This window comes from Onychostoma macrolepis, chromosome 05, assembly GCF_012432095.1.
Source record: "Onychostoma macrolepis isolate SWU-2019 chromosome 05, ASM1243209v1, whole genome shotgun sequence".
Classification (NCBI taxonomy): Eukaryota; Metazoa; Chordata; class Actinopteri; order Cypriniformes; family Cyprinidae; genus Onychostoma; species Onychostoma macrolepis.
In genome coordinates, this window is record NC_081159.1 from 13,421,717 (window position 1) to 13,449,029 (window position 27,313).

The 27,313-nt window shown below is 36.6% G+C and overlaps 2 protein-coding genes across 2 annotated transcripts; both read left to right on the plus strand.

The window, feature by feature from the left end:
* Positions 1 to 642: 642 nt before the first annotated feature.
* On the plus strand, positions 643 to 14,102 carry mtmr12 (myotubularin related protein 12). The gene is made up of 16 exons (XM_058777143.1): positions 643 to 939; positions 3,946 to 4,003; positions 4,392 to 4,531; positions 6,119 to 6,191; positions 6,351 to 6,487; positions 6,588 to 6,675; positions 7,263 to 7,386; positions 7,793 to 7,862; positions 8,011 to 8,108; positions 8,440 to 8,564; positions 8,694 to 8,772; positions 8,875 to 8,945; positions 9,191 to 9,360; positions 9,869 to 10,045; positions 10,342 to 10,500; positions 11,871 to 14,102. The coding sequence occupies exons 1-16, from the start codon at positions 871 to 873 to the stop codon at positions 12,459 to 12,461; spliced, it is 2,229 nt and encodes a 742-aa protein (XP_058633126.1). The 5' UTR covers positions 643 to 870; the 3' UTR covers positions 12,462 to 14,102.
* A 926-nt stretch (positions 14,103 to 15,028) lies between these two features.
* golph3a (golgi phosphoprotein 3a) lies at positions 15,029 to 26,566 on the plus strand. Its single transcript, XM_058777163.1, has 4 exons — positions 15,029 to 15,483; positions 21,344 to 21,475; positions 22,162 to 22,276; positions 24,590 to 26,566. Exons 1-4 carry the CDS (start codon positions 15,268 to 15,270, stop codon positions 25,012 to 25,014), a joined length of 888 nt encoding a protein of 295 aa, XP_058633146.1. The 5' UTR covers positions 15,029 to 15,267; the 3' UTR covers positions 25,015 to 26,566.
* Positions 26,567 to 27,313: the final 747 nt, after the last annotated feature.

A 27,313-nucleotide genomic window follows, 5' to 3' on the forward strand; every position in this document is an offset into this window, starting at 1 on the left:
ATTTATTTTTAAAGGCCTTTTGTTTTTTTTCCTACACTGAGCCATAAATCTCCACTTCAGTAGCACTTACACACACACACCAAACTTTACCTTTTTATTCCTGTCTATATCCTGAAGGTTTTTACAGAGGGATTTGTTCATATATATATATATATATATATATATATATATATGTATGTATATATAATTAGCTTGAATATAAACATTTTATTTAATAAATATTAATAAAAAATATTGTTTTCTGTCTGTTCGAAGTATTTCTGAATTATGGAGTGACAAAAATGAGATACCCAAAATTCCCTCTGTTAAAACATTTGACTCTAATGTAAAAAAAAAATACCAATAAAATATATACAAATAAACAAGAATTTTGAAACCGATTTAATTTGATAATGCCTCATGTGCATATTTAAACCTAAAATTTTTGAAAACTTGTAATACAAAAATGTTTGCAATTATCAATTAGCAAAGAAAAAAAGAGCTTAAGATAGTGCAGTTGTAGTCCGTCCGTAGCTATATAAACACAAGCCCCTTCTCACTTCAGGGCGTAGGCTATTTTGCATGCGACTGCTTATGGGTTCGGCAATGAGGAAGCGCTTGTGATTGACAGCTGCGAAATCCAATGAGCGATAAGCGACTTGCGCTGACCAGCTCAGAAAATTGACAGTTTGTCCATAAAGAACCGACGACGTAGAATGGGCGCGGTTTGCTGTCAAAGCAGGGCTGTGTTCCAACCAAAGGAAATCGCTCTGGAGAAAGGAGAGGTGGAGAGAGAGTGCGAGAGTGCGAGAGGGGAGGAAAGTTGGGCAGCTCGAACTCTCCCGGATTTCCACCTGACTGCTCGGGAAGCGGGACACTGGGACAGGCAAAATGTTGAGTTTGGGGAGCGGAGGAGCGAAGTCTACTAAACCGTCATTTGTGTCTTATGTTACACCCGAGGTAAGCGAAAGCTCTCGTGCAGCGTTATACTTGCCTTGTTTTCAAAACAACCCTGAGGCCCTGAATATAACTAAAAGAAGAGTTGAAACCGCGGATGGTCATGCACTGGGCGGGGTTAGTAAGTCCCATGCTGATGTTGACAGTATCGACTAGTTCAAGTTTAGACAAACAGGGAAATCTCAGTTTTGTGTGTGTTTCGTTCACACGGGGAAATGCATTCAAAGGGCAACAGTGATTTTTTTCATTCACTTACACCTCGAAGTTGAAAGCCTTCGGTTTGATGACTGAAATATAGTTTTCTAGACTTGCCAGAAGTCCTCAACTTTACAGTGTAGTCTGTTTGGAGGCTGCAATCCAGGTTATTGAATGAGTTTATGTTTATTGACACGAGTCACGAGTGTATTCGCTTGCCTCTGACATGTGATGTGTTTGAAGTCCATTCATCGTTAAACTTACATCTAGTGTTGATACATGCAGCGCGCGCGCGCATAGATGTCATGGGTTGTGTCATGACCCCACTGATGGACAATAGCGTTCATGTTCTTATTGTTCATTAAAGAAAGCACGATGGAAAGAATGGTTGTACTCAAAAAAATAATAAAATAAAATCAACCCTGTTTAAAACCTGCATGATTTTCGGTATTCTGTGGAGCACAAAATGAAAAGTTAGTTTTGTGTAGCTCTAAACAGTAGAGCATGGTGCTCGCAACGCCAAGGGGGACATTCTAAAACGCTTAACGTGAAAAACGCTTAACGTACCTAAACATCGACCAGGGAACCCCAAATTTCTGTCAAACCTTACTTGTAATAAACACTAACTACTGTCAAAAGAACGAGCCCTTATTCCACAGATAAAGTGAATAATTTCACGTTAAGCGTTTTCTCCCCCATAGAAGTCCATTATAAGGAAACAGCTTAACGTGGTTTAACAACGACCGGGGAAAACCAAATTTCTGTCAAATTTTACTTATGATAAACACTTTCTGCTGTCAAAAGAAGGTCTTATTTAGCGTACAAAGTGAATAATATCACGTTAAGCTGTTTCCTTATAATGGACTTGGTGGAGAACGCTTAACATTAAATTATTCACTTTAGACGCTGAATAAGAGCTCGTTCTTTTGACAGCAGAAAGTGTTTATCATAAGTAAAATTTGACAAAAATTTGGTTTTCCCCGGTCGTTGTTAAGGTACGTTAAGCCACGTTAAGCTGTTTCCTTATAATGGACTTCTATGGGGGAGAAAACGCTTAACGTGAAATTATTCACTTTATCTGTGGAATAAGGGCTCCTTCTTTTGACAGTAGTTAGTGATTATTACAAGTAAGGTTTGACAGAAATGTGGGGTTCCCTGGTCGATGTTTAGGTACGTTAAGCCACGTTAAGCGTTTTAGAATGTCCCCGCTAAGGTAATGGGTTCAGTTCCTAGGGAATGCATGAACCAATGAAATGTAAAGCTTGAATGCAATAGAAGTCACTTTGGGATTAAAAAAAAAAAAAAAGCATCTGCCAAATATGCAATGTAAGTGTTTTAGGCAGAATGACAGTTTCAGTCGCTGTTCTATCTCATTATATAAAAAAAAAAAATACATTGAAAATGAGTGATGATTGAGGCTGCCTAACATCTCTGCCAAGAAAGGAAGTTATACCGGTTTGGAGAAACATGAGGATGAGTAAATTCTGATGAGCTATCCTGTTAAATAAATGCAGGAAGATCTGTGGCCGGTTGCATAAACTACTTGGACTAGTCACAAAAATTTGTCTAATTTAGTCTAAGTCAATTTGTATAAGTTGGTCAAACGAATTCTTAAGACTTTGTGTGTATGTTTATGCAACTGGCCACTGGTCTTATGTGAAGAGTTCAGCTGATTCCTTCTCTGAAGATCCAAACCAGGGGTCTTGGTCGGATCTCACAGCACTCTCCCCTCATTTTTGTTGGCTTGATATTAGTGAAGACCCACTGTGATCCGTATTTATGTCTGGCAAAATTTACATAAACGGAAAGACCATGTGTTCTTAATGTCTCAGCTTTCAAAAGCAAATTTTAAGAGAATGTTTTCACCCCCAGGAAGTCATTAGGGAAAGGAGTGTCCCACATACTTGGGTCTGTTTGTGAAGTTTTGGCTGTTGTGTTTTGCAGCTGGCCTCATGGTAGCCAGGATGCTTGATGACTTCCTTTCCTTTATTTATCCTGTTTGCTTCAACTGAACTTCTACAGGGTTTACACGTTGCCATTACGTTATTGATTTCGCTGTTTTCTAAAACCTCTTTTATATGTTTGAACCAGTAACAAGAGAAGAAACCTGATTAAAATTTTAAAGTCGCAAACCATGCCCTATGGATATCTGCTAAAATAAAATAATAAAATAAAAATAAAGGATTCTGCTAAAATTCTTGGTGCCAGAGACAAAATTATTCTGGGTAGAGTGGCTGATTTTGTTCAATTTTGTTTCAGTTCTCATTATATTACTTGCATATTACACTAAAATAAAATTTTACTCCATCAAATGTTAAAGGGATTGTCTACCAAAAAATGAAAAAAGTAATTTACCTATCTTTTTCTTATCTGTTGAACATAAAAGAGGATTTTTTTTTTGTCCATACTGTGGATGTCACTGGACACCAAAACTGTTTAGTTACCACCATTCTTTAAAATATCATCTTTTGTATTATAAAAAATAATAAGGAAAGTCGTACAGGTTTGAAACAACATTATGATGAATAATTAATGACAGAATATTCATTTTTGATTGAACTCTTCCTTTAATGTAATAAATGATTTTGACCGCAGCAGTTGGAGATCTCGTTACAGAGCAGATGTCCTGTGGAGGCATCTAGACTTCAAATATTGGCTTACTCAGCAGCAGCCACGCAGAAATGTGGCATGATGTTTTTGACATTATATATGCTATATTGTACTTGTGAAAATGTCATTTAGTAAGATACTACATTAGATAATCAATCACATTTACACTTTATACTATAATTGTATTGCTTCTGTCTTTTTAAGGAAATAAAATTGGAGAAAGACCCACCAAAGAAAAAGAAACATCCTGATTTGCTACCAGGTAAATGGGAAATCCCTTACAAAATGTTTTGCTCTCTCAGGTTTTTCTTTGTGTTATTGTAAGGAAATCTAAAAGATTTTTTTGTGTCACTGGTCCCCTCGGTGTAATTTGCGGTGTAGTTCTGCACACCACAAAACTAACACCATGTCTACACCAGACGCGAGTGGCGCGGCACGACACAACAAAATACAATAAAACCCAGTGTAATCAGTGATGCTGTCTACACTAGATGTGCCAAATGACACAACACAACAAATCCTCAAAAGTAAATTGATGCCTCTTTCTACTGATATAAGGTTAAAATGATTTGCAGTGGTCATTTTGTCGCGTCCGGTGTAGACATTGTGTTTATTCAAACTAACTTGACAGTTATTCTGTTGCTCCTTAGGTGAAGTGGAGTTCTGTAGCGCCAACCCCATTCTCAAATACACTCAAGATGATCTCTCCCAGCGTGGCGTCTTTGGCACATTGTTCTGCACCAATTTTCGTGTTACGTTCATTAGTGATGAGGTGCCACAGGAGGAGACGGTAAGAATCGGTGACAGGACTCAACAAACCCTGCTGTTCTGACACCATCTCATGAGAATCAGTACTACAGTATTTTACTAATTCGTACAAATTTGATTCATATGAAAATGTAAGATTTTTAGAGGAAAGAAAGCATGAAGGTACACCCCTAAACCTAACTCTCAGTGGAATGTAAGCAAGTCGTACAGTACAAACACATACCAATGACATCATACGAATTTGCCACCATTTCACGGAAGCACGGAAATAGTCCGGAGTTTGTCTGCAGAACACTGTATTCCATAAAAATGGCCTTATGTTACATCTGCAATACTGTCACCTAAGAAGCCATCTATAATTTGTAATTCAAGCGACCAAAGAACCGCAGTGTTTTTTTTTAAAAGCATCATGTACTTCCTGTATGTAGATTGCAGCATTCTTGTACATGTAGTGTGGTTAGAAGAGAAGATAACGTGTGAGCTAGATGTGCATACAATTATTGACTATATTAATGATAAGAATGCTATTAATTGGGGTTGTTTATCAATTACATTTTTTATTTATTATTTTTACTAAATGTGCTAATACTTTTTTTAACTTGTTGGTTTTATTAGTAATTATGTTAAATGAGCACATTAAATTGACAGCCTTGCTATGAATACAAAACCCTAACCCTAACCCTAACCCTAACCTAACCCTTGAATTACTGAGTTGATTTACTATGAAGTTGAGTTACTGGAAATCAGCATATTTTATTTAAATGACACTGCACAGGAAAAGTTTGTTCAGTCAAATAAATTAAACACTGCAGAGCTCATTTTGTTTGATCCTGTATAATAAATAGTTTTTTATTTGGATTTCTTTTGGTTTGGATAAACATTTCAGCTAATAAAAAGAAAACCAAATTTAAATAGTAAATAGAAAAAGTGTGAATACAGTCAATTTTTGTTGGCCTTGAAACATTGGGTGTCTTAACCAAAATAGTGTTTGCCAGACTGCATGCTCGGTGACCTTGCATGAGGAACTGTGCTGTGAGTGCTCTCACTTTAGCTGCCATTTCAGGAACTTGAGTGCCTGACTCACTGGCAGTGAAATTCTGGTGGGAAGCTTAGAGCAGTCTCAAATGGTCAGGTATTCATGAAGTGCCAGGTACTCTTGGTTTCAGATCTTTTTATTTTTTGCCATGTTAAGACCAGTATACCGACTAAGATCACTATATAAATGTTACTAATTTTATCGGTGATCTTAAAAAGCTGCAGACGTGTTGTTGCTGAAAGATAAATTTGGTCAGATGTTAGTGTTAGTTGGTATCAAGAGGTTTCATAGGCTGCTTTCAGACTTCTATTTGAGGGTGGTTGACAGGAACTGAAGTGTGTTTCACACTTGATTTCACAAACAAAATATTGTGTGAAAGTTTGATACAGTACACTGAACAAGGCAACAGCATCTTACTTTCCTGTTAGTCATGGTGTGGCTTGTAAAAACGCACCTTTCATAGATGACTTAGTATTTGTTAATCACTGTCTTTCATAATCATTGCTTACTTTGGTATTATCTGCATTGAGAGTGCACAATAAGAGGCTGTTGTTTCACTTACCTTTGTTCCAGGCCAAGACCTTTAAGAACAAACTCTATGGAGAAAATGACATTCCATTAATGTGTGTGGATCACATCTATGGTGGTAATAATTGTTTTTACTTATTAGCATTTTTAATGAATATCGATCTGAACGTGTTTAAAAATGAATAATTAAAAAAATTTTCTTGGTCAGGTTTTTGGTTTGAATGTAATTTGAATAGCTTTGAACTGAGTTCTGAGAAACGTTTCATTTTTTTCAAAGTTTATGATGAAAAGAAAAAACTGATAACAGGAGGCCTTGTGAAGAACAAATATCCATCCAAAATGATCATTCACTGTAAAGACCTACGAGTCTTTCAGTTCTGTCTAACATTCACCAAGGAGGAAGATGCCAAAAAGGTAATTTGTTCGACGTCAGGACTGAAATGTATATGTACATTTTAAAGAGGGTTTCACATCTCCTTGTGCATTTATTTGTATGTTTGTTTGTTTTTTTCAGATCTTTCATGGTATTGCTCATCATTGTTTGGAAGAGAAATCTCTGAAGTGTGTCTTTGCCTTTTCCTATACCGGGACTCCAAGCCCAGGTACAGATTTATCTTTTTGTAGAGGCTTTCATTCTGTTGATGTTGATACTCTTCAGTTTCACTTGTTGATATAAAAGCAGCCGTTGTCTGAGTACTTCATTCTTATGTTTTTGATGTGTACGTTAACATTTAACTGCTTTTGAAACAACATGCCTCCAAATACAGCAGCAGCCGAAACCAGTAATTCACCAAACACATGTAACTGCTTGTACAACATGAGGAAAAACATCACCTTGAGAAGTTCATGAAGTCGCATTTATGTAGAACATCTGAAATGCAGCTCTGGTCTTGTAGCACCAGCTGCTAAATTCTGATCATAGTCTGTGCAACTGGAATTCAACAGATGGCTGAAAGAACAACAGTCATTCTTTCTTTATAGACATTGTAATGTAATTTATTCCTGCGATTCAAAGCTGAATGTTCAGCAGCCGTTACTCCAGGCTTCAGTGTCACAAGATCCTTCAGAAATCGTTCTAATATGCCGATATGCTTTTTAAGAAATAATTTTTAACATTATCAGCCAGGGTTTGTTGAGCCTCATTAGTCAACTTTGGAACAACAATGAAAGATGTATTTTGTATCTGCAGAAATGCAGCGGAAACAGGAGACAATTATGTTTGACTCACCAGAGGACTGGACCCAGGAAATGAAACGGACAAAAGCGAACTGTAGATTAGTCACTGAAAACGAGAACTTTGAACTCTCTCAAAGGTACTTTTTGCAGCTGTTGTTGGCTTTGACGTGTCTGATAAAATGTTACTATTGGTTGAATTACAAGGTACATGTTTAGTAACAGGTAAATGTAATCTCTAATCTATGTTTATATGTGCGACTGACCTAGACTGATATAAAATCCTTCCTAGTTCACACAAAAAGATTATTTTAGGTGATGGAACTACTCACTATTACACTTTAATCACCTTTTAGCTGTTAAATAGTCCTGATATATATGCATTTTTAAAAGAACAATTATTTAATGTAGTCTCTCAATTATTATTATAAGGTGCAAATGCATGCATGCATAACAATTATAAAATAGTTGCAAAATGTTTTTCTGTAGCATGTTATACATTGTGAAAGAAATGTATCTAACAAAAACACTGCTCTGATATTTTAGGTTACCGAAGTACTTTGTCATCCCATTCGCACTAGGGGATTTATTCAGCTACCAAGGAAAGGGATTACCAGTGAGTTAAGAATATTATCTAAGCATTTAAATCATTTTTATGAATATTGTCATAATGTTTGTTATTATAATGTTGGAATTTGGATACAAATTGTCATTTGTATAGCTGATCGTAACTGAAGTTGGATGTCTGTTATTTTTCTTTTCAGATTTGGTGTTGGTCTCATCACAGCGGATGTGCTCTCTTCAAAGCGTCTTTCCCGCCTGTGACACAGGAAGATGGGGATTTCCAAAAACACTTGGACACGTAAAAGAATATACTGACTCTGTTTATTATACTGTTTATATATCCCGTGAGATCAGCCAATCTGCTGCAATACCCTCATGGTTATTTGTGCCCTGGTTTTCTGTGTTTTTACGTTCTGACACTCAAGGGCACTTTTTTTTTTTAATCAAAAAACAACATGGCAGTATATTATCTAGTAGTGTGCTAAACACCATTAGCATGAACCAGTATACTTTCTTTGTGTTTTTCTGCTCTCTGATCAGCTGAAGGGCCAAAATGGATGTGTAATATGGTGTCCACAGCAAAAACAGTCAATCGTATTGGCTTCACAATACTTTTTTTTTTTTTTCAGAATGATAAATGCAGTTGCACATAATTACCTTTACTCTGTAAAAACAGAGGACCTCTCAGAATCACTTCCTAATATCCAAGACATCCAGCAGTCATATAACAAGTTCAAACAATTCTTTCTTCTCGGTGAGTCACAGTATATACAAATCTCTTTCACAGGAAAAGGTGAAAAAAAACCTCAAATATTAAATGAAAGGATGAATATTTTGTTTCAAATCACTGTTTAATTTTTTTTTTTTTTTTTTTTTCTCTTAGAAAATTCAACCGAATTTTGGTTGTCAGATGTGAAATGGTTCTCTTCCCTTGAAAGTTCAGGATGGCTAGACATTATTAGGTCAGCTTGCATTAAAAAAATACTACTATTTGCATTCCTGTTCATAATCATTAATTAGATTCTATGAAACTATTATCAAGCTTCATTTAATGTCCTCAACAGACAATATCTCCAAAAAGCAGTAGAGGTGGTTGAATGTCTCGAAAAGGACAACACAAATGTTCTTATAACAGGTAGGTCAAGCATGTTTCAACTTTCCAAAGTTTCTAGGTTAATCAATAGTGTGCGTTTGGGATGGGACCACACCGGTTTATCCAGGGGTGGTAGGAGAGTCTCTGAGAGAACTGCAATTCTACATGGTGCATAAATTGCACACCTTACCTTTAAAAATGAAGTACTTTTAAACCTTGACAGATCTGTCCCTTTGACATTGAGATCGTGTCCCCTGAAGTTTTGTCTTGATATTGATTGATTGCAGAGGAAGAGGGAACAGATCTGTGCTGTGTGATCTCCAGTCTGGCTCAGATAATGCTGGACCCTTATTACAGAACACTGATGGGTTTCCAGAGTCTAGTGCAGAAGGAGTGGGTGGCTGGTTGCCATGCCTTCCTGGATCGATGTAATCACCTCCATCAGAAAGACAAGGAGGTAATTATTGCATGCTCGTTCTTGCCTGTTGTTTCTTCAGACGCTTAGTGGAAAGTTTACTGTTTTATATTTTCCAGTTTTCATTATTCTTAACCTCTGAGAATTACAGGCTATTCTGCAGCAAACCTGTCTTTTATCAGGTTGTAAAATCATATCCTGGAACATGTTTGTCTGGAATAATTGATTCTGATTGGTCAGTCGTGGCATTCAGATATTTAGATTTTTAGATTAGTGCACTCTGACTATTCAGTTCAGATAATCTTCTGCTGATAATCTTTCATGTTGTTCATTGCACGCGGTCTCTTTCTTTTCATGTAATAAAATAATTCCACCTAAAAGCAATGTCTGTTTATTTACCTCTTTGCGTGTGGTAAAATGGAGAATTATTGCAAAATAAACCCCATCAGCATGATACTGACCATCTTATTGTCTGATTTAGCGATGTCCGACAGACAAGCCATTCTCATCCTCATTTTCTTTTTAATTTGATTCTTGTTTCTCAATGTAGTGTCATTCTCCAGTCTTCCTTCTGTTCCTGGAGTGCGTGTGGCAGCTTGTTCAGCAGCACAGCCCAGCCTTCCAGTTCTCCGAGACTTACCTGACTGTGCTGTCCGACAGTGTTCACGTGCCAATCTTTAGCACCTTTCTGTTTAACTCTACCCATCACAGAGAAAGTTTTATGAAGGTAGAACTTATACATTTAATTTAAAATGCTCTTGTTGAGGTTGATGTCATAGTGTAGCAAACTAACTCTAAGGTGCAATCGCAGTTTTGAAGATTCCATTTTGAGTATTGCATTTACCGTTCTGCATGCTGAACAGTATTAGAGGCCTTTATAGAAGTACAGTGGCTTACAAGAAAACAGTCAGCCCTCTGTAATGCTGTTATTAGTCTACATGTTCTCCAAAGATGGTGGCCGTTGCCTCCCTGACACAGTAGGCACGCCTCCTGCTAACTGCCTGTGCTTGATTGTCTTGGCAGGCAGAGTCACCGCTTGCACAAAGCGGCCCATTGAGCTGCCCTACAGTGTGGGACTGGTCTGTGCAGTTTGACAGCAAGGCCCAGAATTTCTTCTTTAACCCCCTGTATTCAGAAAAGGTGAAACATGAGAAAGCTGTACGCAGACCTCACAAGCCTAAGGTGAGAGTGGAATGCCCCTATATTTAATCATTTAGGGAAAGATGTGGAAAAATGCCTTCCTTAAAATCTGTGTTCATTTACTTCTAAATTTAATCCTATTTAGAAATTAGTTCAGCATGTATGCATCATGCAATATATTATTAATGGTGCACATTTAGGTTTTGCAGCATAATATTTATGGTATCATATGAAACGCAATGATTGATGTTTCAATAAGGTGTCATCAAAACAATGAATGCATAAATGCATGTTTACAATTACCTGAATAATGACCAATAAATCAATGACAGAATCCCAGTCAGAGACACATAGCTGAATTACAATCTGAATTATTTGCAGACCTGCATTGTAAAATAAAATGTGTGTAATTATACACAATTTTATATTTTTATATTTTTAAATATTTAAAAAAAGTCATTATTAGCAAGATTTTTTATCATGTGAACCCATTTATTTTGCAGTGCCGTTTTCTATGATCCAATCATTACTGATGGAAAAAATCAAGTGATACCATAATTATTTGATTTATTTTTTTTATTGTTTGATACTTGAATATGTCACAATAGGGATAAATGTTTTTTGCAATTTCTATTTCATGCTGAATCTATATAAAAAAAAATTAAAAAACGCCAAATTCTTCTGTAACCTATGGAAGACCGTTTCCGCCACTGAATAAAAAAAAAAATAATAATAATAATTGTGACTTTTTATCTCACAATTCTGACTTTTTTTTTCTTGTACTTGAGTTTATATCCCACTATTATGACTTTATAACTCGCAAATTGCAAGTTTATATTATGCAATTCTGAGAAAAAAAGTCATAATTGTGAGTTTATGTCTCGCAATTCTAATTTTATTACTCGCTATTGCGAGTTAATATAATGCACTTCTGAGAAAAAAAGTCAGAACTGTGAAATGTAAACTTGTAATTGTGAGGGGAAAAAAATCTGAATTGTGAATTGTCTTTTTTTTTTTTTTTTAATTCAGTGGCGGAAACGGGCTTCCATATTAACCTCTTGCTACAAAATATAAAAAAAACCTGTATTTGTTACCATACAAATCTAAATGTTTTACTGTTCAGAATCAGATATAATAAATAATATAATAAATAACACATTTTGGTTTTCAAATAAAACCTGTATAAGAGCACAGCTATTTGGTAAATTTGTTGAGAAGTAGTGATGTCTGTAGTCAAGAGGAAAATGAAGGTGAGGGAGACAGACACCATACCCAATCTTGCCCTACTTTTGCTTCATGTTTGTTTGTCTGGCTTGTACTGTTTATATTGAATAATGTTTAAGTTGAGTTCATTCTGTGCATTCATTTTTTGCAGAGTAAGTTTTACATTAATTTTTATTTAAAATCTCTAGCACCAAAGACAGTTATCCTTACCCAGCACAGCTTTCAAAACCCCACTGAAGAAAGGTTTCTTTAAGGACGAGACCGACAGCCTTAAAAAGATGCTACGAGTGAGGCGTCTCAGTCGCTGGATGGGCTCTCCTGACTCCCCCGCTGCCACCTCCCGAGAGTTCTACGAGTCCTGGCAGCACCGTCCTCTGGACTATCACGGCCTCCTGCTCCCCTTTCTGGACGGACCGGCTGTGCGTGTCTGGATGCAGCGCTACCTGCGCTGGATACCCGAGGTGTACATCCTGGGCGGAGGCTCCGTGGCTGTCATGACCAAGTTTATGGAACTTCTAAGTCAGGTGCAGGATCTGAAGCGTGTGCTGGAGCAAAGAGACTCGTCACAAACTGCTAAACTTGATCACCGTCCATACCTTCAGCACCGGCTGCTCTCGTTCGGCTCCTCGGGACGATTGTCATCCTCATTTCCCTTCGCTTACACCCACAACAGATCTTTCAAGCCCATCATTCCTACAGGTCTGATGCAAAGCCTTATGGTAACTGACAGCCTAGCAAGTCAGGAGGATGAGGCCAGTTCCTTTGTGAGTTTTGTTTAACAGTCTTTTTTTCATCCATATATTAAATATTCGTCCATTTATTATTCAGTTATAATATTATGAGATAAATACGTGATTATAGTTGCCTTGTCAGATTCAAATTAGGTGCTTAAAGTGCCTTTTGTGTTAAAGCGGGTCTTTTGGAAAGTAAAACAGGCTTTTGTCAAACCACATGTGCCCTACTGTATCGAAAACATAATATGAACCTTCGGGCAGGATGTAAGCTCTTTTATTTTTTTGATGTTCTTAACGGAACAATACCTAGAATTGTTCTCTTGCTCATCACAAAACAGGAACCGGATATAGCCCTGAGCTTCCAGCCTTTTCACAGTGCAGTGTTACATTAAACCATTACCAAGTAACATTCCAAACAGTATTCCATTCAAGTGGTCTATGAATGGATGAAATTATCCTGAATAATAGCAACCATTATAAGAGTTACAAATACATCTGACTTCCACACTTCTCTGACTCCTTGCATATTACTGTACTCAGAGGGTTGGAAAAAGGCCGCTGCAGTTTTTAAAGCATGTTTTCTGTATCTAAAGAAGGCTAGCCAAGGAAAATAGTGTGGAGCCATCTACAGGTATATTATTGTTACTGCAGCATTTAAAATGTATTGAAGATTAGATTATACTCACTGTGGACCAATGTGACTGCTCATTTCTTTTCCCTAGATGCCAAGTCAACCTTCGGGTTAATGTTTAATAATGTTTTTAATTTAATGTTTTTTCTTAAGAAAATGTAAGAAAACAGGAAGTATGGAACAATACATGAGATCAGCTGTCTCAGAGTTTCAGAGCTTTGTTGCATAACGTATACTGTGTGGCTCTTAGCCATCCAGTGATAGGCTGGCTGTTATTTTAGTAGTACATTAAAACACAATGATTTTAAAAAACAGTACACAAAGCTGATTATTAATATTATCACAATTTATTAATTCTTACCACAACAAGATTCAACTGCCCTATACACACACAGGCAAATATAATTATTTAAACATAAGCTAATGTAATATTGTATCTGCATTTGCGCACAATTTTTTTTTTTTTTTTTTTTTCTCTGAGGTGCCTGTAGGACTACTGCCATAAATCAACAGGCACTTAATTAAAAAAAAAAGTGTTGTTCAAATTGTGATTTTCAGCATTTGAAATGTAATGAAACCGATGTAAGCTCTGAACTGTATTTGCTGGCAAAAGTGCGGAGAAAGCAGTTTCCTGAGCATTTTGTTTTTGTTTACACCTTTTTCACCCTTGTGTTGCACTACTGCTCCTTGCCAGTCAATCACTGTTACTTGAACAGTCAGCTGTAAATCTGATTCTGTTCACTTCACCTCAGTTCAGCACTTCTCTTGTGTGTGGCAAGTGATTGCAAGCTGGATTTGAAACTTATTATTGAATTTATTACTGTACAATTGTTTTGTATTTTTCTATAACCAATTTTTAATGTTCACATTATCAGAGTTTGGTCTTGAAATATATGAAGTATGTCAGATTGCTTTATTTTGGACCATTGACTTCAAAATGATCATTTTCATGTAAAAGAAGCATTAAATACTTTTATATATGCACTTGAGAAATATGTCACTCGATCTTTTTGTCCACAGAATATGATTGAAATAAAAGACTGCTTTGCACAATGCTTTGCAATCATGTTCATTTCTTATTACAAGTAATCTAACAAGCAATAATTTTAGATTAAACAACACGGCCCGGTTTCACAGACGGGGCTTAGACTAAGCCAGGATTAGATCATAGTTCAATTGCATTTAAGCAATTTTTATAAACGTGCTTAGAAACAAACATTACTGGTTTGTATCTTGAGACAAAACAAAGGCACTGGTATATTTTAAGATCAGTCAGTGCAAGTTTATTTCACTTGAAACAGCTACATTTTAGTCTAGGACTAGGCTTAAGCCTTGTCTGTGAAACCAGGGGTACAACTTTTAAAGGTTATAGTTGTGACATTTTTTAATTATTTATTTTTTAAGATTTATCTTTCTTTATAATATTTTAGATATTTTATATGATTGTTATTCTTTGTCCTCTGATTCTCTTGAAAGTGCGCATTCTTAGAAAAACAAAATAGACTAAAAAGAAATGTACAGTACAACTTCAATGCAAAATCTTTAAATAAATTATTTAATCTATTTATGGCACCACCTGAAGTCTGTCACTAAACCTAGTGTGATACCCAGCTATTTTCTATCACTGGACATTCTTAGAATTTATTCATTTGTTTTTTTTAGGTAAGGTTTAGTATCAATTTCTGTCAATGATCTGTGTTTTTGTTATTTTTATTATTATTATTGTGTGTGTGTATATGTAGTTTTTATTTAATTTTATTTGTTTAATTTATTTTACTACATCAAGTTATAATAAATAAAAATGAGAAATGTTGCTTTGGCACCTAGCTGTTTTTTGTTTTTTATAATAGTTTATTTTATTTAAAGTAACCAACATTTTTTTAATGGTTTTGGATGTAGTTAACTATATTACCCTAACGCACAAAGATGCTCAAAAAATGCTGTCTCGGTATGTAGCCACCCAGGTTTGGGGATCCAACCTGAGTGTCGAGATGCCACATCCACTGCTGTTCTCGTCACGGCTGGTCGCCATATTAAACCTGACGGAATCGGCGACTCTCCGCGGTAGGGATCGCGAGGGGCCCCTCCAAAACAAATCCCGATTTACACCTACACTCCCCTAATTCACCCCGGGAATCATTTATGCATCGGCCTGAATAAGTCAGTCTTTTCTCAGACAGGAGTTGTCTGGGAAGGAGGTTTAGTTTTAGTGTTTGAGAGATGAGTACTTTGACCCAGCGGAGCTCCGGCCTGGTGCAAAGACGCACCGAGGCTTCGCGCAGTGCTGCGGCCGCAGACAGAGACCGCGGATCCGGCGACGAGGACTACGAGCCCCGCCGTGGAGACGAGCAGGACGACGATGACAGCGGTGATTCCAAAGAAACCAGACTGACCCTGATGGAGGAAGTACTGCTGTTGGGCTTGAAAGACCGCGAGGTTGTTGCTGTTTTGCTTTATTTTGATTAGTAACGTTAGTTGACTGTAGTCGATGTTTAGCCCTTTAACGTATCTCATCTTCACTCACCGTGATCGCTCGCAGTTGATAATTGAGCTCTTTAAAGAAAGAAGGAGCTGAAAACAATAAGGTTGTTTTTTTTATTTTGTTTTATTTTAGCCCGTTTGTTTGTTTAAAGTCAGCCACTTGATTGTTTTGATGCAATGTAGCTTTTAGCTTGCCTCGAACTGCATTATAAGTTATCTCTCTGGCCCACCAGACTGTCATAACAAATAATAGTTAAGTGAACTACATCCGTTAAAAAACAGACTAACCCATTTAACTCTCTAATATACAAATATAGACTGTTTCGTGTAGCATAAGGTAGCCTAAGCATTGTGACATTTTGATGCTGTGACATTATTATGCCATAGTCACATGAAATATATTATGATATATGTTTTTTATACGATATATAACTGATAAGAGTATGAATTTGAAGCAGTTGTGTATATTGATACAAATCGACGGTTAAAAGATGCATGTTTGTAGTTAAAATGCACTCATCCCCCACTCGGACCCCTGTCCTTGTCACTAGTCGCCCACATGTACACATTCTTAAGCATCATCCAGATATGCTTAACATAGTCATAACAAGAAGCATTTTGGAACAAATCCAAAGATTACTTTTTTGGTTTGTTTGTTGTGGTGCTTCTCCATGTCTGTCTTATCTGAAACATAGGTCTTGATACCTCTACTAAGAAGTTTTGGTAACACTTTATTTTAACATTACATGTACTTACTGTTATAATAACAATAAATGATGCATAATTTCATGCAAGTAACTCTAAGCCAAATCTTAACCCCAACCCTATAGTAAGTACGTGTAGTTAATTAACAGCCCTATAGCTCAGTACTAAAATGTATAATTACACTGTAACAAAGACACCTTAAAATAAAGTGTAACCAAAGTTTTTGTTTTATTTTACTGATAATGACATCACTCACTGCAATGTGATAAGGTCATGTGATAACGGTGTAGCCATACTACTGTTTTTTTACCGTATTCAGCAAGTAGTAAGCTAGTATTCCACTGTGATTATAGCCATTCATTAGGAGGGACGTCACCAATATGGAGATTCTGTTTGAAAAGTGAAATACATGGATCATTGATAGGTAATTATTATCAGTTCTATCCAATTCTATGTAGGACACTCATAGATGGCACAATGTTGAATTAACTAATATGACTGTCTAAAGGGAAAGAGGCCTAAAATTAGCCAGTTTGGCTGTGAGATGCCGGCTGTAATTGTGTTGACTGACCCTTAATTAAGGTTTATTATAGGTAGTGAATTGCACCTACCTCATTGTCTGGCCTGTGTGGTTACATTTTGGTCAAGCAGGCATTCAACTGTGCAGTGTTACTGAAGACACCTCTCTTTATAGCCCATTCATGTCTGCTTTCAGTTATACTCTCAACAACAGCTTTTCAGTGTCATTTAAAGTGTTTTATTTGGGCAGTAGGTCTGTGGATTTCTTTGCCCACAGACCTCAAACAGTGTGTCATTGGTTGTTGTACATGTCAAATATCAGGTTTGACAGTTTCAAGAGACACTATTTGTCAATAAATGTATAGCATGCTCTACATTTTAAGTGAAACATTTTGCTTTTCCTTGGCCTATCAAACCTTTCTTTCTGCAACAGAGATTTGCAAAGGGTTGACATATATGCATATATATACAGTGGGGCAAAAAAAGTATTTAGTCAGCCACCAATTGTGCAAGTTCTCCCACTTAAAAAGATGAGAGAGGCCTGTAATTTTCATCATAGGTATACCTCAACTATGAGAGACAAAATGAGAAAAAAAAAATCCAGAAAATCACATTGTAGGATTTTTAAAGAATTTATTTGCAAATTATGGTGGAAAATAAGAATTTGGTCAATAACAAAATTTCATCTCAATACTTTGTTATATACCCTTTGTTGGCAATGACAGAGGTCAAACGTTTTCTGTAAGTCTTCACAAGGTTTTCACACACTGTTGCTGGTATTTTGGCCCATTCCTCCATGCAGATCTCCTCTAGAGCAGTAATGTTTTGGGGCTGTCGCTGGGCAACACGGACTTTCAACTCCTGCAAAGATTTTCGATGGGGTTGAGATCTGAGACTGGCTAGGCCACTCCAGGACCTTGAAATGCTTCTTACGAAGCCACTCCTTCGCTGTTCGGGCGGTGTGTTTGGGATCATTGTCATGCTGAAAGACCCAGCCACGTTTCATCTTCAATGCCCTTGCTGATGGAAGGAGGTTTTCAGTCAAAATCTCACGATACATGGCCCCATTCATTCTTTCGTTTACACGGATCAGTCGTCCTGGTCCCTTTGCAGAAAAACAGCCCCAAAGCATGATGTTTCCACCCCATGCTTCACAGTAGGTATGGTGTTCTTTGGATGCAACTCAGCATTCTTTCTCCTCCAAACACGACAAGTTGAGTTTTTACCAAAAAGTTCTATTTTGGTTTCATCTGACCATATGATCATCCAAATGCTCTCTAGCAAACTTCAGACGGGCCCGGACATGTACTGGCTTAAGCAGGGGACACGCCTGGCACTGCAGGATTTGAGTCCCTGGCGGCGCAGTGTGTTACTGATGGTAGCCTTTGTTACTTTGGTCCCAGCTCTCTGCAGGTCATTCACTAGGTCACCCCGTGTGGTTCTGGGTGAGATCTTGCGTGGAGCCCCAGATCGAGGGAGATTATCAGTGGTCTTGTATGTCTTCCATTTTCTAATAATTGCTCCCACAGTTGATTTCTTCACACCAAGCTGCTTACCTATTGCAGATTCAGTCTTCCCAGCCTGGTGCAGGTCTACAATTTTGTTTCTGGTGTCCTTTGACAGCTCTTTGGTCTTGGCCATGGTGGAGTTTGGAGTTGGACTGTTTGAGGTTGTGGACAGGTGTCTTTTATACTGATAACGAGTTCAAACAGATGCCATTAATACAGGTAACGAGTGGAGGACAGAGGAGCCTCTTAAAGAAGAAGTTACAGGTCTGTGAGAGACAGAAATCTTGCTTGTTTGTAGGTGACCAAATACTTATTTTACCGAGGAATTTACCAATTAATTCTTTAAAAATCCTACAATGTGATTTTATGGATTTCATTTTCTCATTTTGTCTCTCATAGTTGAGGTATACCTATGATGAAAATTACAGGCCTCTCTCATCTTTTTAAGTGGGAGAACTTGCACAATTGGTGGCTGACTAAATACTTTTTTGCCCCGCTGTATATAATATATATATATATATATAGTTTCTTCCCCTGTTATGTTTATGATCCATTCAGCATCTTACATTGATCATGGAAGTGTCATACGCTTTAGAGTTTGTTCACTATGTTAGTTTTGTAAGGGTGGTAGATAACTTTCCTTTTGTTTTTAACTGCACTGCACAAGAACATTATAACAGAAGGTCTTTAATCCTGGTTTTTAAGTCCCTGCCATTTTCAGTTATGGAATATCATGTAGAGCCCTATACAGAGTCCTCACTTAAGATTTGCTTATCTGCATGGAAAGCAGCAGAAAGGATAAATGGCTTAACTTAACACGTCCCAGTACTACAGTTTGCTCATGCTTATGGGTGGCACAAAATTTACAGAAACATTTTCAGCAAAAAAAACCCACTTTAGAGTCTGGCTATTGGTTCTGTTGCTTGATTGGGAGAATCCTACAGAACCTGTCAGAAACATGTGTAGGTCATATTTTACTCAAATCAAATAAAAAAATGTGCTTGATTGTCATGCAAGTAATGCCATGTTACCCTATTACATCACAATAATGCATTTTGATAATGTGAATAAATATGAGCGGCAAACACCAACCTGTAATGTGTAAAGAAAATTGTAATATTTCGCAATATGTCAACAAGGACACAGACTGGGTCATGTTACCTGGACACCTTGACATTTTTAACCCTGATTGCATATGTCTAACCACATTAAACCAACAACGAAAGATGAGATATCATAAGATGACATTTAAGCATTGATCTACTGTAAAGTAAATAAGAGCATCTATTTTGCATGTAGTTTATCTCCTCCAACAGTTCTGACTGTGCCATGTTTAAATACAGCTGCATTTGCCTACTGAGCCATTATCATGATTGTCTGCCCGCGTGTCGACTCTTAGTGAGCTCTTATGCTGTTATCAGAGCTCAAGTATCTAGTTTACTCCCATGACAGAGAAATTGCGTTCAGTGTCAACAAGAAATGACAGACTTTTGTGTTCTTCAAAGAAGCATATTTTAATTATCCAATGCATTCATTTTAATTACTTGTTTTTTAAAAGACAAGATACTGAAGTCATTTATGCTTTGCCATACTTGTGTCTTGCCAGTCTGTCATTCTAGCAATGTCAGTAATCAAAGGATCATATATAGTCGTGAACATCTACCCTACTGTTCAAAAGTTTGGGGCCGGTAACAAATTTGAAAAATGTTTTGAAAGAATTCATTTGATCAGCAATACAGTAAAAACAGAAACATTGGATAATTTATTCATTTTAATATGCTTATTTGGTGCTCAAGAAGAATTTGTTATTTTTAACAATGTTGAAAACAGTTGTGCTGCTTAATATTTTTGTGGAAACAGTGATACACATTTCTCAGGATTCTTTAATGAATAGTAAGACCAGTATTTATTTGAATTTACATAAGTAACTCGTTAAGTAATTCTTAACGAGTGTAAGGCAATTTTTTATTTTTATTTTTATTTTTTAATAAGCCAAGCACAATTCCAGCTAAACTTGATCATCATGCACTTTTGTTGTATGAAAAAGCAGCTTTGACATTTGATGGTAATTTTAAGTTCCACTGGGGAAAAAAAGTTAAGTTTTAATGGATGTGGTTGGGTAAATTATGACATAATTTTCAGTTTTTCCCATTTGTCCCAGGAATTTGTGCTTTGATTTGGCAAAGTTAGATATGATATCTGTTTTCTTTTTTTTTTTTTATTCAAATTCCACATGCTTCCTGTATTTGAATGACCTTGACAGAGCAAGATGAACTGCCATGATACAGGTCATTGAGAACACAGAATGATATAGCATTGTGCTTCTATCACTCTGAGCTTTTTGCATGCGCTCCACTTCACGTGCAGGGCATTGCCTGTGTTGCCAGCGCCTTGAAAGAGGCCTGTTGTTTCCCAGTAGTGGCCTCTGGGACAGGAGGCCGGACCTCACAAAGCAGGCCTTGTTAATACTGGAGAGATCCATTGCTCACTTCATCCACTGCTAACCATGACACTGCACAAACTAAAGTGTTGGGAGAAATTCACAATTTTCATCGATGAATTCAGTTCAGGCCACACCTCACTGGAAGCTGAAGTTGAATAATAACAGAAGGTGAAATTTACTGAATTAAAAAATGCAATAGTCACACAGAATTGTATTAGTCCAAAACAAATGGTGACAAAACAAATTATTATTATTGTTTTGCCTGTTTATGCCTATGTATTTTCTAGTTTGTAGAATACTTTTTTTTTTTTTTTACCTCAACTAGCCATCTATACACATACATGCATACATTTTTATGGCAATTCTTAAATTCACATTAAAATTACAGATCACTTTTTTGGAGTGGGGTTTGTTTCTTATTTGTGCCGACTTAAATAAGATCCTTGTGTGATCCTTTGGTCTTTACACAAAACAACTGGAGTCCATATTAGCATTGTTTATCATTTTGTGTCATCTGTAAACTGTGTTTGAACATTTTTCTTTGTTCACAAGACATTTAGTTGGAAGTTTTAGTTACTCTGAAGCTCTGAACTTCGATGGGGCATGTATATTGACTTTCTTTATTTTGTTTTTGTGCAAGGGCTACACCTCTTTCTGGAATGACTGCATTTCATCAGGCCTGCGGGGCTGCATGCTCATCGAGCTGGCCTTACGAGGGAGACTGCAGCTGGAGGCCTGTGGCATGAGGAGGAAAAGCCTGCTTGCCCGGAAGGTAAGACGTACTGTTCAGTTCTCTGGAAGTGATCATATGATAGGGAGAGGCTTCCTGTTTTGTATCCCTCCCTCAGTTCTACAAACATTTAAAGGGATGGTTCATCCGAATATGAAAATGTTGTCATCATTTACTCACCCTCATGTCATTCCAAACCTTCGTTCTTCTGTGGGAAATGAAAAATGCTGGCGTTCAAACAACAGTGGATCCCATTTACTTTCGTTGTATGGACAAATGTAATGTAAGACCAACATTTGGCTGTACTGATGGTAAATGTTTCTACAATCACAAAACTGGACTGAACAAATTTAGAAGATATATTCTTTATGTGCTTGTAAAATTCAGCGTCTGGTGTCAGTACATTTACAATTTCGTAGGTCACTTCCTACCACAAGAGGGAGCTCTTTGATATTAATTGTGTGTCCGGACTCAGGAGGCCGTTTTTTGTGGTTGGTGTTGGCTGTTGTAAGTGAGAACTTTTATTATTAAACCGAGCTCAGATGTATCCCTGGAAAATGCATTACATTTAATATATGAGGTAAAACTCTTTGGTCTTCATTTGAAGTAGTTCATCTCCTTCACATGATTTTATCCTCTTGAGTTCACTGCCTTGATGCAAGTGGTGCTTTGTGCATTGGGGTGTTTTAATGTGTTCAGTGACGTGTTTCTTGTCTGTTTTTTTTTAGGTTATATGTAAGTCTGATGCTCCGACAGGGGATGTGCTGTTGGATGAGGCTCTGAAACACATAAAAGACACTCAACCACCCGAAACCGTGCAGAGCTGGATAGAGTTACTCAGTGGTGAGTTTTGCACAGATCATTTGAGTTTATCAATCTTTTCAATTATCTATTCTGATTACCTCGATACCTTACTTTGGCTTTAGAGTACAACATAAACATTTCTCTTTAAACTCATTAATTATTATTTATTATAGTGGTTGTAAACAAGACTCATATTTATTGATTATATTATATACTACTGTTCAAAAGTTTCTGGGTGTTAAGTTTTTTTTAATGTTCATGAAAGAAGTCACTTGTTCTCACCAAGGCTGCATTTATTTGATCTAAAATACAGTAAAAGCAGTTATTGAAAATAATTGATTTCTATTTTAATATATTTTCAGCAGCCATTGCTCCAGTCTATTCAGGATAGTTCACCCAAAAAAGAAATTCACCCCATGATTTACTCACCATCAAGCCATCCTAGGTGTATATGACTTTCTTCTTTCAGACGAATACAATCAGAGTTATATTAAAAAATGTCCTGGCTCTTCCAAGCTTTATAATGGCAGTTATGGGGTTGAGATTTTGAAGGCCAAAAAAGTGCATCCATCCATCATAAAAGTACTTTTAAATTTTTAATTTAAGTCTGATTGTATTCGTCTTAAAGAAGAAAGTCATATACACCTAGGATACACCTAGTAAATCATGGGGTAATTTTCATTTTTGGGTGAATTGTCCCTTTAATATTTTTGTGGGAACAATGATACTTTTTTTTTGGATTCTTTGATAAAACAGAATGTTGAGATGAACAACATTTATTTGTGTTTATAATCTTTTGTAACATTATAAAATTCTTTGCTGTCACTTTTGATCAATTCCAAGCATCCTTGTTGAATAAAAGCTCTTAAAAAAATCTTACTGGCCCCAAACTTTTGAATGGTAGTGTAATTAGATTACATGAAATTGTATTGAATTTAATAATTTTAACCATTGCTACCTTCCAAATGTACTGTGCCTGGTGCACATAAACATGCTGTATCCAGACTCGCTTTGGTCCAGAGTGCGGGTTTTGAGAGAGATTTCTGGTACCTACTGTGGCTGTGAGCTCATTTGGCAATGTCTCAGCATGGTAAGCCAAAGGGTCAAAGGGTGAGATCAAAGCGTCTGAGAGAAGGAGCTGCCGTCCTCGTTTAGAAAGTGTATAAAAATGTGCTCAGAATTAGATCAGAGCCATAAATTACTGCAGGATGATGACTAGCAAATGCTCTACCACAGTCTGCTTTGATCCTGAGATGTCTGTGCTTCTCTGCTTCACCACAGGGGCCGACCAACTGAGCTGGTGGTACTCGCTCAAGGGACTGTTGCATGACTTCTGCATTCAAAATTAATGTCAGCAACTTATGAAAGATTGCAAGCTGCTAAAATCTGAAAGAAAACCTATGAAAACTATGAATAATGTAATAATCCTGTAGGAGCAGCTAGCAATAAATGGGACTACACTAAAAAAGTGATTACATGAAAAAAAATGTTTTTTTTTTTTTTACATTTATGGATATTGCTTGATATTGGATATTTATTTTTGCATGATCATTTATTTGTTTTTACATTTAGATTACCTTTGCCATCATCTAATGATCATTTAAAATTTAAGTCATTAAAATCATAAAAAGCGTTAATTATGTAATGATATATATTTTTTATTTTATTTAGGCATAGTAGTGTAGAATTAATATATTGGCCAATTATTAGTTAGCTGCCATCATTTAAATATGCAAGCTTATTGATATCAACTGGAAATGTAATAATGGTGCAATCCTTAATAATTCTAATTATTTTTTACATTTTTTTAAAAATAAATATACATTTATTCTTAGTCCAGCTGTCTAGCCATCACACAGAACAGAACAAGGTCTTTTCAAGAACAGTGTGACCCATTCAAGGAATGCACACACATCTGACTTTACCTTGTACTGGTATTGTCTGAATAGTTATGAAAAATTATTTTATTTACATTTCTGATTTAATAAATGTCTCATTTAAATGTTGGTGCAATCAGGCCTCATTTGTTCAATTTAATCTCTTTCCTTTACAATGAAATGTCACACAAATACAGCCCCTATGGGAATCTTATGCCCGATTTTTTTTTTTTTTTTTTTTTTTTTAAATGGCTGTTTTTGTGGGGTTTTTTTCTGTTGATTTTAATTATTTTCTTGACACATTCTTGCATTGTAAGTTATAGCCATAGCAATTTATCAGGAAAAAAGGATCATATATCACATCTTTGGGAAAGAAAACAAATTGAGTATTTTAGTGGTCATTTTGACTATGATAGATTAGTTTAATCTCTGTTCTTGTCAAATAAAGTGAATAAGTATGTTTGGTCTTTTGCAGGTGAGACATGGAACCCATTGAAGCTTCACTATCAGCTGCGTAACGTCCGAGAGCGCCTGGCTAAGAACCTCGTAGAGAAGGGCGTCCTCACCACCGAGAAACAAAACTTTCTTCTGTTTGACATGACTACACACCCCCTTACCAATAATAATATTAAGCAGCGCCTTATTAAGAAGGTGCAGGAGGCCGTACTGGACAAGTGGGTGAACGACCCTCACCGAATGGACAAGCGTCTTCTGGCCCTTATATTCCTCGCCCATTCCTCTGACGTACTAGAGAACGCATTCGCCCCGCTGCTGGATGACCAGTATGATCTGGCCATGAAGAGAGTACGGCAGCTGCTGGACCTGGAGCCTGAGGGCGAGAGCATGAAGAACAACACCAATGAGCTGCTGTGGGCTGTGGTGGCCGCCTTCACCAAATGAAGCAGATTCAGTTCTGATGGACGTGCGATGAAATGTAAAACGGTTGGACTGGTAAAATCAGCTTTGAGAATTGGTTGACCTGGTGTGTCTCAGTTTTCTTTCCTTGTAGATGTTCCTTCCTCGCTACTCTCTCTGCAAGATCTGTGATTGGGTTTCTCTTTTGTTTGACAAAGGGACCACTTAATTTTGTCCTTGTTGAATCGTTTGTTCAGTGGAATGCAGTTGGGTACCTTCCCACCGTGGACTGTTCGGAGCGTTTACCATTTGCATCACCATGTAAAATGGCTTTGTCTGGACATCTGTGTTGGGTGCCAAACAGATTTTACAATTGGAGAATTAAGCAAGGATATATATTTTCCCTTGTTTTGTTATCAGTTTTGTGCATTTAATTAGAATTGATTAATCTGCGTATGGTACGACTCGACAGATGCTCAAGAAATAAAGTACACTGCAATGGATCATCATATTTTTTAATTCAGTTTGTCTTCATACTAATAATGAAGCCTGAAAAGAAACCAAAAAGGACAAAATCCTGTTATGATAACAGATTAGCAACTGTCACATTCACATTACTGAAACAAAGAATCAAACAGCATTTTGATTGCTAGTAAATGCAAATTTAGGGAAGGGAAAAAAAGTTCAGGCTGTTAGAGGACCTGTCCAGTATTTACTGGATGTATTATGAGTTTTTTTTTTTTTACTACCATTCCCTCCGATTCCCTCGATTATTTCCGTTCTGTCCATAACACCCCACAACTTCAAACTCTACCTCTTCACACATTTATTGTGGTGATTCCTTATGAGAATTCTGATTGATTTAAATGTACTTTTATGTGCCTGAGATTGGTTACAGGATGCATAGCTCTCAAGGTGCTGTATGTACTGTAGCTCTTTGTGACGTGGCATTAATGGAGCTAGATTCAGAAATTAGTTGTAACTCATTTCCTCGGAGGCCTCATACCCTTTGTATATGCTACCAGAAAGTAAATTTGAGGACCACAAGAGTTTAATTCTAAGAAGTCTGTGCTCCCTGAAAATAAAGATATGTATAGCATACAGCTTCATTTTCTTTAGATATTTTTCCACTGATATATAAAAGTCCTCAAGGTTTTAAGGGAAGTTTTATGGTCGAGTTTTGAAGGTTTTCATTTCATGTACTCTCACTTCTAAACAAACATGGGATTTAAAAGAAATCATAACCTTCAAAATTGTGACTTTTATAAGAGCAGATTCCTCCATTTTCTCAAGTCAGTATATTTTTTATAGTATGTTATTATAATTAGCTGATTGGAGGTAGCATGGTAGGATGGATTGGCATTCTGTCACAATCTAGTTTAATCTGTATAGTTTCTTATGTATTCACATTGCATACCATATGAGCAAACTCTGTATCAATCTTCATTTTGCCTGGCATGTAAAAGCTAGCACAAGCATGTCTTAATTTTGTTTTTCACACTATGAAGATGTGTTGAAAAAGCCTTTGTTCAGTCATCATATTTCAATGTTTAGTTATTGTCATTCTGTTGATTTTTATTCCTTTTTCTAGCAATAATTTAAAAATCAACATGCTTTTGTTTTGCTGTTTGGTTTTTTCAGAATGATGGTAAATGCTTTCTAGTTAATTGTATGTTGTATGTCTGGGAAATCCACCAATTGTTTGGAAGAGTCAACTTAAGACATGGGGGATTTTTGAAGTGTCTGAAAAGTGTCTCAGAGTGAAAGAAAATTTAAATCATGTGTGTAGCTTTAGGACTCACGATAAAGGGACCCCAATGTATATACTTTCTTATTACCATGAAATAAACTACGGTCTTGAAAGTGCCTCAAACATCATCTGTTATTTATTTTGTGAAGAATCAAGTGCATCAGATTTGTTAAATTACTTTTAATTTTTCACATACAGTGGGTACGGAAAGTATTCAGACCCCCTTAAATTTTTCACTCTTTGTTATATTGCAGCCATTTTCTAAAATCATTTAAGTTCATTTTTTTTCCTCATTAATGTACACACAGCACCCCATATTGACAGAAAAACACAGAATTGTTGACATTTTTGCAGATTTATTAAAAAAGAAAAACTGAAATATCACATGGTCCTAAGTATTCAGACCCTTTGCTGTGACACTCATATATTTAACTCAGGTGCTGTCCATTTCTTCTGATCATCCTTGAGATGGTTCTACGCCTTCATTTGAGTCCAGCTGTGTTTGATTATGCTGATTGGACTTGATTAGGAAAGCCACACACCTGTCTATATAAGACCTTACAGCTCACAGTACAGTATTGTTCAAAATAATAG

What these genes read in the sequence shown, in the direction of transcription:
- mtmr12 (XM_058777143.1), top strand. Translation starts at nt 871, where the DNA reads ATGTTGAGTTTGGGGAGCGGAGGAGCGAAGTCTACTAAACCGTCATTT. An exon ending in TGTCTTATGTTACACCCGAG is followed by an intron (nt 940 to 3,945) that starts GTAAGCGAAAGC and finishes TGTCTTTTTAAG; the next exon opens with GAAATAAAATTGGAGAAAGA. An exon ending in ACATCCTGATTTGCTACCAG is followed by an intron (nt 4,004 to 4,391) that starts GTAAATGGGAAA and finishes GTTGCTCCTTAG; the next exon opens with GTGAAGTGGAGTTCTGTAGC.
- golph3a (XM_058777163.1), top strand. Translation starts at nt 15,268, where the DNA reads ATGAGTACTTTGACCCAGCGGAGCTCCGGCCTGGTGCAAAGACGCACC. An exon ending in AAAGCCTGCTTGCCCGGAAG is followed by an intron (nt 21,476 to 22,161) that starts GTAAGACGTACT and finishes GTTTTTTTTTAG; the next exon opens with GTTATATGTAAGTCTGATGC. An exon ending in CTGGATAGAGTTACTCAGTG is followed by an intron (nt 22,277 to 24,589) that starts GTGAGTTTTGCA and finishes GGTCTTTTGCAG; the next exon opens with GTGAGACATGGAACCCATTG.